Source organism: Dromaius novaehollandiae, chromosome 3, assembly GCF_036370855.1.
Source record: "Dromaius novaehollandiae isolate bDroNov1 chromosome 3, bDroNov1.hap1, whole genome shotgun sequence".
NCBI classification, from domain to species: Eukaryota; Metazoa; Chordata; class Aves; order Casuariiformes; family Dromaiidae; genus Dromaius; species Dromaius novaehollandiae.
Window position 1 is genome coordinate 67680313 of NC_088100.1, and position 13290 is coordinate 67693602.

Here is a 13290-nt window from a genome sequence, read left to right on the forward strand (position 1 = left end):
ATTGGTGGGGTTAGATTTTTCTCATGCTATCATTCAGAAGGCTGATGTCTTCATTTTCATCATACTGCATTGCTCTAGCAGGGTGGCATACTCTTGCTGTTGTTATTATATATGTAAGACAAAATTCTTAATCATTGGCTGCTATTTCTAGAAAAAATATCCTCCCTTCATAAGAGAAAAATAATGTGAGCTTAAACATAAAATGAAATATTGGGAGTGGGGCAGGTGAAAGAATTTGTTACAGTCAAATACACAAGCTACACAAGCCCTTGAATTTGTTGAAGAGCTGGGCAGGTGTCTAAAGGGTGAAGTACTGGAATGGCTTGGAAACATTTGATCTGATGAGTAACTTGATGTTTTTTATATGCCAGAGTCTGGAGAAATAAGAAAAGAAAAACTTGAATGATTAGTGAAGCTTAATTTTAAACAAACCTACAGACCTGAACTCTTAAGCAGTGAGGAAGAGCTCAGAGTCTGAATCTTGACTTTGTGTTGTAGGGGTGCTTTCACATAGAAGAGAATCATGTGGCACAGCTCGTCGTAAGACCAATGTGTAAAGTTCTGCTTCGTGACTAGTGAGATGGGCTGAAAGAGCAGTGGAAGGAAAGAGCAAGGCTCTTTGTTACTAGCCTTGCCCATAACCTAGGGGAGGAAACAAAAGACAAGTCTGCTTCTGCCACTTGTGCTTATGCGTGTCCAGCACTTCAGTAGTGAAGGCAGCATGGAGGTAACGGGGCTAGCTCTAACCCAACAGTGAAGAAACAGCAGGGTAGACTTCTATGCAGGTGAGAGAAGGTATGGTGAGTGTCTGAGTTACTTTGGCATATGCCTGCCATGATATACTAGAAGCCTCCCAGAAGTGCAGCCCGTATACCTAAAGTCTGCATCCTGTGAATTTTAGGCCCTGATTTGAAACAAATGAACTTAATGCAGGTGTTTGGGACAGGTGGGTGTGTGGCTTCTGTATGCTGAATTCAGGCATCTTATGGAGTAATTCAATTATGTGGTTTGTCAGAATAGATATAAACTGCTGAAAATCATGTTGCATTTTTTTAAAAAACCTTGATTTTTTTTTTTTTAATTTTATATTACTTTTAAACAATACTTATTTCCGGCACCTACCATTAGGCCTCTTGGCTTCCAAAGTGTTGGGTGTCTACTCCTTGCTTGGGTGGTTGGGACTGCAGGGATCTAGCACATCTAAAGCTGGGCTTTAAGAAGAGTCCTGTGACACTGCGCTTGAGCTGACTGAATAGGGTTTTCCTCTTCCCTTCCCTTGGCAGACGTGTTGCTCAGTTGCTCCCTAATTACTTCAGTCAAAATGATTGGCTAGCCTAGATACTCTAAATTCTGTTTTGCTACCTGGATTGTTTTTTCTGAGGGCTTGGGAGTGACTGTGAGGGAAACTGAGGGGAAATAGGTAAGAGCTGGGGATGGTTTTTCAGATGCGTCCCTTCCCAAAAGAGGCCATGTGACTAAGCCATCCCCAGTGCACAGCCATAAGGTCGGTAAGGTGGCTGATTACAAGAAGAGACGAGACTCTGTAAGGGAAGTGACTGGGCATCGTTCCCTACTCCCTGTGGGTTCTTGTTTCCATTAGCATCCTGCTTTTGTTGGGAGAGCTGTGTGAAGTGCTGCATCCCCTGAGTCTGTGTTTTGGAAGCAAAGTGGACAAATTGCAGCACTTCTTAAAAATATTTTTCTTCTTTCCAGGTTGACACCAAAGATTGGTTTCCCCTGGAGTGAAATCAGAAACATCTCTTTCAATGACAAGAAGTTTGTTATAAAACCTATTGACAAGAAGGCACCTGTAAGTAGATCTAGTGTGGATTCTTGGTTGTTGTGTATGAACAGCTAGTTGTGCTTCATCTCAAAATACAGTCATCGTTGAAGAGAAATGAACTGCAGATATTCTATGTGCAAAATGAGCCTCAGTATTTAGGGTGTATTTAGAGCTCTGTATTTCTGTGCAGTATAAATAAAGGGCTTATGGTGGTGTGTAACATGTAGAAAGACGTGGCTGTTACTACTGCAGCATGCTTTTTTTTTCCTTCCCCTCCCAACAAACTAGCTAATTTTATACTTAAATCTAAGATTTCTTCACTGATTTTGAAAGTCTTCTATGCAGCCAGATTATACTCCGAAACTACTTCTCTCCCCATTTCTTTCAGTGCACAGAAGTTGGTGGGTAACTTCTTTCTTAATTAAAAAACAAAATTCATGCAAATGCTACTGCAAAACCACCTGGATACTTGTAGTATCCCTTCTTAATACTCACTGTTCCCCTCCACCCTGCTGAAACTTTGCAGAAGAAAATTAAGAAATTAGAAAGGACCATGATGTTTATTGACCTTCTTGAATACTGGGATAAATGGCAGAGATATAACTTCTGTAAAGAACTTAAATGTAGCTACCTGTGAATGTTGCTTTTCAATACTTAAAAACATATCTTTTCAGAGTTGTTTTAGTGAAGAACTGGCAACTTATTTCAAGCTGTTGGGAACTCTAAGTGGAATAACTGGTATAGGTGGATCTCATTCTGTCAATCTTATGAAACTACTGGAGCAGCTGAGAAAGACCATGGGGTTTGGTTTTGGTCTCCCCCCCCCCCCCCCCCCCCCCCCCCCCCCAGTACTTGGCCTTGGTGGGTAAATACAGCCCTCGGAAACAATAAGTAGCTTGGCTTTGGTAAAGGGTAATGGCTTATAAATCTTTTTAACGAAAAAAAGATCTTCACAGTAATTTAAATGATGTGCTGCAGAGCTTTGTGAAACATCCTTTCCTCCAGATAGCAGCCTTGCTTTTGTGTGGGTGGTTTTCTTTTTGTAATGCTGTTAGTGTAAATCAACAAAACTCCACACAAATAGGAAGCTCATCTCTGCCACGGCTGGATTGCTCAATAAAAGAGCCCCTTTGTGGTCATGGACATGTTGCGCACAGTACAAAATATTAACCTCCTGTTTATGGATCATAGCTTTCCTTCCACACCCCAACAGCAAATCTGACTAAGTTTGAAATGGAAGACTTTCAAAAGACTGGTACAGAAAGATGTTAACACTGAAAACCTCAACTGTGTTTCCTTCCTTTTTGGTCTCAGTTGTCCTTTTCCCTCTGGGTGTTGTTATGTTTAAAGCTCTATATGAAAGAGGAGAATTTATCTGGACACTCATTTTGAGCATTCAGGAAGTTGTCTGGACTGTTTCATAGGCTTGTCTCAAAAAAAACAAACACTAAAATGAAATACTTAATTCACCCTAGATGTGGGATTGAAGTTCATCTTTAATTTGGAGGATTCTACATGCCAGTGTTTAAATGGACATTAATTTAATGGGTAGAGTCCTTGTTTGGAATAAGCTTTCTAATTTTGAGGCCTGACTGCCCACATGAAATTCAACATCTTCAGCATGTTATCCTTAAAATAAGAAGCCTCAGTGCTCCCAGTTGTGCTACAGCACTGGGAGGCTGGGGATGAGGAAACAAGGCATACTTTTGTGTTCTCGTGTGAGCACTTTGTTCCTTGCTTACAGCATTCAATGAGAAACACGGCCAGTTTCATGGCTTCAGTGTTTACTTTCACTGAGGTGAATATTGCTTGGAGATGGGACCCATTCTTTGCAATGTACACAAACTGTTTGTTTTTAAAATTACTTGTCAGAAATAGGAGAGTTGATGAATAGCTTACAGCCACAGTTAGCAAGCAGTTTCAGGCTTGTGCAGCTCAGAGTGCGTCCAACAGGATTACTGGGGAGGGGGAGCACAACACACCTTGGCTGTCTGCATCTTTTGCAATTGGTATGTGAATAAGTCAAGGAAAATATATTGAAGACAACCTGTCTTTGTCAGTCAATTCATGCTGAACTTAATAGAGCCTGGAGTTCTTTTCATTGTTTCTAGTGTAACTTCTAGTTTTTCCAGAGGTGGCTTTTGAACCATCCATGGCCCATGGTTGATGCTGCCATACCAAAGCATAGAGCCCTTGTATGCCCCATTTCAGTTCCACTTCTTACTAACAATGAGAGTAATTTGAAGGAATGGAAACTCTTCTGGTGGTATTTGGCACTTGCCCACGGCCCTTATCACCATTCATACAGTACACAAAAAACAGCACAGAAGTGCAAAGTCTGTTCATTGTGTAAGCTCAGACTGCACTATAAACAAGTATAAACAGTCATGCATTCTTAAAAGTCATCAGGCAGGTAAACTGTGTCCCTCTGTATCCCTTTCTTGGCAGGTTTACTTCTGAAAGAGCCAGTCTGGTATGGTTTCTGAAAAAGAATGTTTATAACATAGATGATAAGGAATGTGGGGCTGTTCTATTTGCAGAACAAGAAACTTCAGAATCCTTCGGGTTTTGGTGCTGCCTGTAACCCAATATTCAATATTGGTGTTATTTAAAAAAAACAAAAAACAAACTTATTTGATGCTGTCGTAACAGCCTAGATCAACTTCATTAAGTAATGTAATGGAGGGGAAAGAATAATATTAGAAGGTATTTCTGCATGGTGAGGATTTCTCCGTTCTCTGAAATGAGCACAGATAATGCTTTGAATATCGACTCTAATAGATCAGGAAATCCTACAATGTTATTTTAATAATCTGTAAAGCATTTTTAGTTTCCTGCTCTCTTTCAGGCAGAAAACTGGGCAAATCTGAAAACTAATAACTGCTTATTCACATGCCTTAGTACTAGAGGTGTACGAGTTGCCCAGATGGTTAACTGCCGACCCAGAATATTCTATAACAGTTCAAAACTCCAGGATTCTCCCCTAAACTGAGATATTTATGAGGTTGTTAATTTTCTCTAAAAAGATACTTTTTCTAGAAGAGTAACTTATCAATTCTGCATAAACTTGAAATGGATAATATAAATAACAAATTGCTTTGGCTTCAGATGGTATTGGCTGTTCCTGCCACTAAACTAAAATTACCTGTGTATATGTCTCCGTTGCAGTGAAATTGGTGGTGAGATGACCTATGTGCAGTCACTTGGTATAAAATAAAGTATGTAGACAGCTGTGCCTGAAAGACTGACGCACTGTGTGGTGTCTCTCTTCTAGGATTTTGTGTTTTATGCCCCTCGCCTGAGAATAAACAAGAGGATCCTGCAGCTCTGCATGGGCAACCATGAGCTGTATATGCGGCGCAGGAAGCCTGACACCATTGAGGTGCAACAGATGAAAGCGCAGGCCAGGGAGGAGAAGCACCAGAAACAAATGGAAAGGTGAGCGTGAATATGGACAGCAGAGATAGGGAGGCAGAGCTGAATGATACAAAACTGCCAGGGTTCAGCAGATAGCTGTGCCTGCAGGGCAGCAGTAGGTACTGTGGATTTCACTTAGTTAAGGCTGTGAGCCATCCCACTTACAGTAAGGTGTATGATGGCCGTACAGCTCTAGCTTACAGGGATGTGACTCAGGGAATCATGCAGCAGAGTGTAAGAATTACTCCTCTGGCTCAAGTCTGTGTAGTCTGCTGTCCTGTCAGGCAGGTCAGCTCTCAAGACTGCAGGGAAATGTGCAAGTAAGTGCATAGTGGGCTACCTCACGTAGTGGTGTACATCTACAGAAGGGTTTTCCTGACTTGTTTGTTAAGACCTGGCTTATGTGTTGGACCATGGGATGGTTGGGAGTAAGGGGAAAACTTCACAGGGAGCATGTGCATACAGCATGAACTGAGAAGAGAGGGCTGAGAGACCTCTCATAGGCAATGAGAAAGGACTAGCAATTCCTTTGGACTTACCACTGTCTCTGGGTTGTTTATGATCAAGGAATCATGCTGCTTTTCTCCTGTGTTTGTGACTTGTTATTCTTTATTCCTTCAGTGCTCTCGTTCTTATAGTTCCTTGATTTTCCCTGAGATAGAAGTAACAAATTAACTCTCCTCTGCTGCCCACTATACAGTCCTGGTTTTCTGTATCTGTATCTAGTAGCTATTTGGTTTTCTTAATTTCTGAGGCAGGCAAAAAACCACAAATATTCTTAGGAAACAGGGTATCCAAAATTAAGCAAAAATCCCAAAGTGATTAAGTAATATGCTATATATATTTCTGTCTTATGGCTCTTGTTTTGTGTTAGTCACGTAGTTGCTTCCCATTGAACTGCCTGGAGAGGCGTCCAGCCAACTTGCTTGCCTTGCTGTAGCTTAGCTCTGAAAGTAACCTTGAAGTGTGAAATCTGTTTCTAACAGGCAACAGCTAGAAAATGAAAAGAAGAAGAGAGAGACAATTGAGAAGGAGAAAGAGCAAATGCTGAGGGAGAAGGAGGAGCTGCTGTTGAGGCTACAAGAGTATGAAGTGAAGACTCAGAAAGCAGAGAAAGGTAAAGTATTTGTACTGGCCGACATGCACATTATGCTTTGCAAAAGGGTTATATGGGTCACTGCCCGTGCTTAGCCTAACTCTTGTGACACTGGGATCTTTTGGCAAGGCGTACTAATAGCTACCTGCATGGATAGATACATGGTAGTGCAGGCAGGGCAGCTTACCCCTGCCTCTTCCCCCCCTCCCCCCCCCCCCCCCCCACCCCAAAATACAGACATTTGTTCACACTGCTGAGATTATCCAGGATATAAAGCTCATGTAAAATCTGCCAATTTGGTGGTTGGGGGGGGGGGGGGGGGAAAGGGGGGCATGGAATTGGGAGCAAACTAACTCCATTCCTCTGTTGCCAAGAGGGGTGAGTAGTATGGCCTCTTCCAGCAGCAGCTCCTGGGGCAGAGCTCAGCTCTTAAAGTGCTTTTTACTTAACTCCTAATAGGAAAAGTACTTTGTGAACAGGCTTTTCCAGCAAAGCCAAAGGTTCTGTTTTAGTGCACAGATTGAACGGGTTGGAGGCAGCAACATCGGATCCTTATGGTAAACTGTCAATTAAGGGCAGCAGAATCATGTCAGTGTTACAGACTTAGTGTAATTATCTTGTAGAAGATCTAATTGTAATACGCAGCTGACTGTTTGTGAATTCACTTACTTGATGTATCATGCAGTGCTTCTTTGAAATACATGGTGAGGGGATGTTGCACTTTGGTCAGACCTGTGGACTAACAACACTGATCCATCTCTTCCCAGAGCTCTCAGATCAGATCCAAAGAGCTGTTCAGCTGGAGGAGGAGAGGAAACGAGCCCAGATGGAAGCAGAACGTTTGGAAGCTGATCGTTTGGCTGCTCTCCAAGCCAAGGAAGAGCTGGAGAGACAAGCTATTGACCAGATAAAGAGCCAGGAACAGCTGGTAAGACCCAGTCATTTTGAGCCTAAGATATGCACAGTCATTACTGCACAGTCATTACTATGCCCTCTGAATAGGGCAAAGCCAGGAAACTAGTGCAATAAAGTACCATGTGATAGCATCATTCTAGCACTGGTTTCTGTCACAAGCAATCTGCTTTTCGTTCTTAATTTTCTGTTTAGTCTTTATTATAGTGGAGTGTAACACTTGGCTCTTGTCTCAGTCAAAAAAATTATTATTTTTTTTTTTAAGAGTCCTTATAATTCCAGTTTTGCTATTCAACAGGCTACAGAACTCGCAGAGTATACAGCTAAGATTGCACTCCTTGAAGAGGCAAGGAAGCGTAAAGAGAGTGAGGTTGAAGAGTGGCAACTCAGAGTGAGTATCTCTGGTTTAGAAAGTTGGTCTGAAGTTCTGCATTTCAGCCTACCATGGTGTTCAGCCTGATGTAACTTTCCTGAACATGTGGAGAGAAACATCCTTACACCAGCAGAGAAGGGTAGAGTTACGTAATGAATTTGCAGTATGTCCACACAACAGCTTTCTTCCAACAAGCCTGGCCTTTAGTCAAAATTCAAAATGGAAGCCTGCAAAAAAAACCTGAAAATGTGATCATTATCTTGGAGCCATGGAGAGGGAAAGGGGTACATGTATAAATGGTGCATTCACTCCATGATGGAATGTCTGAAAATATGGCATCAATGAAGAGAAAATGCTGCAAGTGTAGCCGCACCGCATGTAAGTCTTGAGTGTGTGCACTGCTGTCAGTGACTTCGTGGTATCTGGGTCTGGAGAGCTGAATAATTTGATGCAGTAAAACCATGAATAATTCTGCAAGACTTAGTGCCTGGTGCTCCCAGTGTCCTGTAACTAGCGCTGCAGACTGAATAGGAGGGTAGAATCATTGGACAAGCAAGGAGTCTGACATCCTAACACATAATTTCATTCCAAATGCCAACTCAGGAAAAGTTCTTGCTCTGTTGAACCTATATTTACAACACACAGCTATTCAAATGGAGAATAGGATGAAGATAACTGTAACTTCCTGCAAAACTATTGATAGACTATGTTTTATTGGAGGAAGATTGTTTGCTTAGATCCTCTGCATGTTACACAATGGATGATGCCACCATCACTAGCAAAAAGCTTAGGTACTGCATAAGAATGTAATGAAATACAGTCTCTGTCAGCTGCAGAGACTGCATTCCTTGTTTCGTGCCTTTGATTGCAGAAGGCAGAACTGGGAATGTAAGTGTCAAAGTATTCATTAAGCTGGTTTAGGCCAGAAATGCATTAAAATGTTTTTGACTTTTTTTCCCAAAGGCTAAGGAAGCCCAAGATGACCTGGTAAAGACAAAGGAGGAGCTACACTTGGTAATGACTGCTCCACCTCCACCACCCCTGCCCGTCTATGAGCCTGTGAACTTCCACGTCCATGATAACTTGCAAGATGAAGGCTCTGAGTACTCCACCTACAGTGCAGAGTTCTCCAGTGATGGGATCAGGGATGACCGCAACGAGGAGAAACGTATTACTGAAGCAGAGAAGAACGAACGTGTACAAAGGCAATTGAGGGTAAGAAAGTGTTTGGAGAGGAGGGGAAGTAATAAAGCAAATTGTTCCTGGAAAATGGATTATTTAACCACTTGGTTAAACACACACAGCATGATAGTTTCTTTTCCTTTTCAGATTTTGTAGGGCAGTCTGAATCAATGGCAGAGTATATAATGATTATTCTCATTGTTCAGACTTTATGCATGATGAATGCAAGTTTCTGGTACCTCAGTGCTTACAGGCAGCATACATTGTATCCATGTCATTGATCTGTCCAGTAGCCTAAGAACTGTCAAATCTCACCAAAAGCACTGCTGTCACAAGTTGCAAAGCTTCTCATGTATAGTTTGTATTTAAGATCCTCTGTTCTTAATATTGCAGGAGCTGACAGATGAGCTGGCCCAGGCTAGAGATGAAAACAAGAGGACCCACAATGATATTATCCACTCAGAGAACATGCGACAGGGACGTGACAAGTACAAGACACTGCGGCAGATCCGTCAAGGCAACACCAAGCAGAGAATTGATGAGTTTGAGGCGATGTAATGATTCTCACGGCAAGGCAGGACTGTGGGAAAGGCAGATCTTAATGTTGTGTTCTTGTTTTGGGGGGGTGGTTGTCTTTGTTTGTTCCTGTCTTTTTTGTTTTGTTTTTCTTGAGGAGGGGTCACTGTATGACCTATGTATCAAATGTTCTCTAAATCAAAAGGTGTTTGAATCTCCCCTTTATCCCCTAACATCTACTAAATTTGGTACGGTTAAAAAGTTGTCATTCCACTGATCCTGGTAACCCTTGCTTAGTGCCAAAAGGCCTTATGTTACATCACTCTTTAAGCAAGGCAAAGTCTAATAGGCCGTGCTTCTAGCTGAAGATTCATGTCCTGTGGCAGGTGCTGGATTCAGCTTGGTCTAAAAATAAGCAATTGTGGGTGAATTTTGTGCCATATGTCTTTGTATTTTTTTTTTTTTTTTTTTAGTTACAGCATAAAGTCTAACTGTTGAGATGACAGAATGTAGAACTTGGGATCTGCAAGCACGTGTGTGTGTGTGTGTACACTGTTTTTTTGGGTTTTTTTCACCCCCTCCTTCCCCCTGCCCCCCCCTCCCCCCCCCCAAAAAAAAAGAGAACTGACAACACCTGAGAACTAGTTCACTTAGAAATGAGGCTATTTGGTTGCTCCTCTCAGCTGGAGAGATTCTGCAGTGATGGCTCAGAAACATGGCATAGGAATACTCTTTGATATCCTCCTTGCACAACAGCTAGGCAAATACTTCGTTGGAATCTAATACACTACAGTGTTTACATTCCAGCTTCATTACTGATCAGTTGTAGTGTAGTATTTATATATATATATATATATATATATCTATAAACAGGTGATACATGGATCGTAATACTAGTTTAAAAGGGAAAAAAGTTTTGCTCTGTATATTTTGTTACTTTTCAGATTTTTACAGATGCAAGTCTTACTAAATGCTTACTAAACGCCACCGTATCTGATGTACTGCAAAAGCAGTGTAACTGATTACTTGCTATAAAGCATTATTTGTAAAGATCATTTTTGTACTTAATGAAATTGTGAGATATACACATGATCCAATACATACAATTTTACTGCATCTATTTTTCTAACAAATTTTCTAATTTTTTAAATGTTTGATTTAAAGTTTCAGACTCCAAACATGAAGGGACTGTTTGTTTATATCACAGTTGTATTCTCTCTATTAGAGAGCATTTCTGTGATCACTTCTTCCTCAGTAATATCCCCCTTTCTTTGAAAATCTGTTAGAAAGTGAGATACAGTATGTTGTCAGCTCTTTCAGGTACAACATCTATGCTGCTTTGTACTTGAGTTGAATCTTATTGTGTTTTTTTTTTATTATTATTATTTGCAGCAGCAAACATCTAAATAAAAGATCTGCAAGGTAACAAAGGACTGGAGTTGAGTGTTTCTTGTATGGGGTGTGTTTTGTGTAAGGTGTGCTGCCATTTCAGTTCCTGAGTTTAGCATATGAATCTATGTGTCTAACTCTTATGTCCTTAAGAAAAGCCATATTGACCTGAAAGGATGTAAAGGATACTTGTTGTAATGATTATTGCGACGCTCTTCACCTCAGTCCCAGAGAAGAGGTAAAACCACAGCACTAGTCACAGCTGTATATACCGAAACTTCTGCTGACCGTAACACTACTGCATCAGTCTGAATTGACATATTGGGCCTTAGGCTGGCATTTTCACCAGTTCACATGAATAAATGATAAGTTTAGCTAAACTCTCATCCTGCTCTGTATACCGACCGTATGGAGCAGTCAGACATGTTGGGTATTGGCTCAGTCCAACAGGGAACCTTGGATTTTTACCTGGCAGCTGTTAAGAACAGGGAACTTCCTATAATGATACTAATTCATTAGATGAGGTTCCCACACTCCTCTTAGTGAGGGAGAATGCACACATTTAAACAGCTTTTAGGATGCTGATACTGCACACATTTGAAACAGGTGTGGTCATATGGGCCAAAACTTTTTAGGGTAATGTGAAGCAGTACCAGCACTGCAAACACTTCTGAAGCCCAGAGAGGTGTTGACATCCTCTCACAGCCAGCAGTTAAAGAAAGATGATCGAGTTTGTGTTTCTCTCTAGTTGCATGTGATACAACAAGATCAGAGTGAAAGTCCCTAATCCCCTTCAGGAAATGGGCTCAGGAAGTTGTCATCTCTCTCTAAGAAGTATTCCCATCTGTGATTAAAATTAAATAACAACTAAAATAAATAACTACATAGTGTACACAGAAATGGAAAGCTGCATATCATCCAGCTATGATTGCCTTGCTAGCATGATGCATTTCAGAGTGGACTTGTCACTCCTGAAGAAAGAATACTTACTTTATACTGAATCTAGAGACACAGGCAACAAAACCTTAACTTTTGGAGAATTAAAACCTTCAGAGTATCACACCCCTTTAAACAGGTAACTTTATTCCCCTAAAGCCAGAGTAGGTACTGTTGTAGAACACCTTTCCCTAGAATGTATATGTCACTTCAATTCATATTTTTAATTCCTCACACACTGCTGTAATCTCACTTATGATTTAAAGTTTTCCTTATTTGAATGCAGTACAAGTGCTATGTCCATCCACATGTTTGGGCTGCTGAGCACTTCCTGCCATTGAAGCACTGCCTGAGAATCAGGGTCTGTAAAGCCAAATGATTCCTCTGCAAGAAAGCAAAATGAAAGATCACAAGGTTACTCTACATTTGGCCTTATCCAAAGACTTTTCTAGGTCCAGCTCTGCACAACTTCTGCTGCAAATGACCAGGTAACAAAAAAAAAAAAAAAAAGCCTGCTTCTACCACTTATGTAGCAATTTCAGCTGGTCTGTAGCTCCTTCATTGTAATAAATCACAGTTATATGTTTGAAGCATTATTTACCTCATATTAAACTAGGATCAGTCTTTGAAGAACTCAGTCCGCAGCAAAAAACACTTCTTGGTTGTACTGTTAAAAGCAGAGGAGCAAATGTGCATTCTAGAAATAGCAAAATGGTAGTGAACTTCCTCCTTCAGTTCATCTCCAGAGACTTGAATGTGTAACTGGGCTTGGATAACCATCTTCACTTAGAAGCATGTAGGCCCTTTGCTAACAGAAAGAAAAAGCCTGGCTCGGACAACCAAGGGAAGCTTGTGAGGACACTTGCACAGCATTCTGTGATCACTAGTGGTAATACTCCTCTAAAATGAATGTAGCTGCCAAAGCAAGGTGACTGACCCTCAATCTTCATGAGCCTTTCACCTCCAACACTGAACGTAAAGCATTTACTACCTGGGAAGAAAAGGGTGAGAAACTCCAGCAGTCATTCACTGACATCATTATTTTTCTGCTCAACTACAAGCTAAACACAGCCTGTTCAGTGAGCAGAAAGTAGATACACTAAGGAATTGCTCAGCCACAAGAAAGAGGGCACTTTCCTACATTGCGATAGAGCCCAGACATGCAACAGTCCCTTTACAGCGCCTGAGCAAGCTTCTCTTTCTGTATGTCCCATTGATTGGACTGATTTATGGATGTAAAATAATAGGCACAACTATCTGAAAGGTTATAAACAAAATACATAGAGAGCTATATATGAGCTGATGCCACCCATCTTTTCTATGTGTCTGTCTTCTGCACAGCCAGGTTCTGAGCCTAAAAACTACCATCTGCACAGCCAGGTTCTGAGCCTAAAAACTGCCATCTTAGTGAATCTCTTTGGCTGGAAATTCCCGCTGACTACCTTGAGCTGCTGCATAGGCCTGAACTAAAACACATACACAAGGGCTTGCTGGACCAAAGCTTGAGAGCGCAAGCTGCTTAGAACAGGGGCTGAGCTAGGGGTGTGGGGGTTGCGTGCGCGTGTGCTCTTTCTCTCGTACGCGCGCTCTCTCGCTCTCTCTCTCGCTCTCTCTCCCCCTCTCTCTCTCTCTATATATATACACACACACAAAGATACATACATATATATAAATATTTTTTTATAT

General features: G+C 41.3%; 2 protein-coding genes across 7 annotated transcripts in view; one reads left to right on the forward strand and one right to left on the reverse strand.

Annotated features, from left to right (window-relative positions):
* The window catches only part of EZR (ezrin), a 36680-nt gene extending 25971 nt beyond the window's left edge, over positions 1 to 10709 (forward strand). The window contains exons 7-13 of the mRNA XM_026120661.2: positions 1714 to 1810; positions 5058 to 5221; positions 6187 to 6317; positions 7064 to 7224; positions 7507 to 7599; positions 8545 to 8796; positions 9157 to 10709. Of these exons, the coding sequence (XP_025976446.1) occupies positions 1714 to 1810; positions 5058 to 5221; positions 6187 to 6317; positions 7064 to 7224; positions 7507 to 7599; positions 8545 to 8796; positions 9157 to 9321 (1063 nt within the window). The 3' untranslated portion in view covers positions 9322 to 10709. The remainder of the gene's footprint in view (positions 1 to 1713; positions 1811 to 5057; positions 5222 to 6186; positions 6318 to 7063; positions 7225 to 7506; positions 7600 to 8544; positions 8797 to 9156) is intronic.
* Positions 10710 to 11730: 1021 nt separating this feature from the next.
* Positions 11731 to 13290, reverse strand: part of SYTL3 (synaptotagmin like 3) — a 35773-nt gene continuing 34213 nt past the window's right edge. For 5 of the 6 annotated variants that reach the window (XM_026119389.2, XM_026119378.2, XM_026119397.2 and 2 more), the window contains one exon: positions 11731 to 11988. In XM_026119389.2, coding sequence (XP_025975174.2) covers positions 11858 to 11988 — 131 coding nt within the window. In that variant the 3' untranslated portion in view covers positions 11731 to 11857. The remainder of the gene's footprint in view (positions 11989 to 13290) is intronic. The other variant, XR_010388394.1, reaches the window with a different exon arrangement.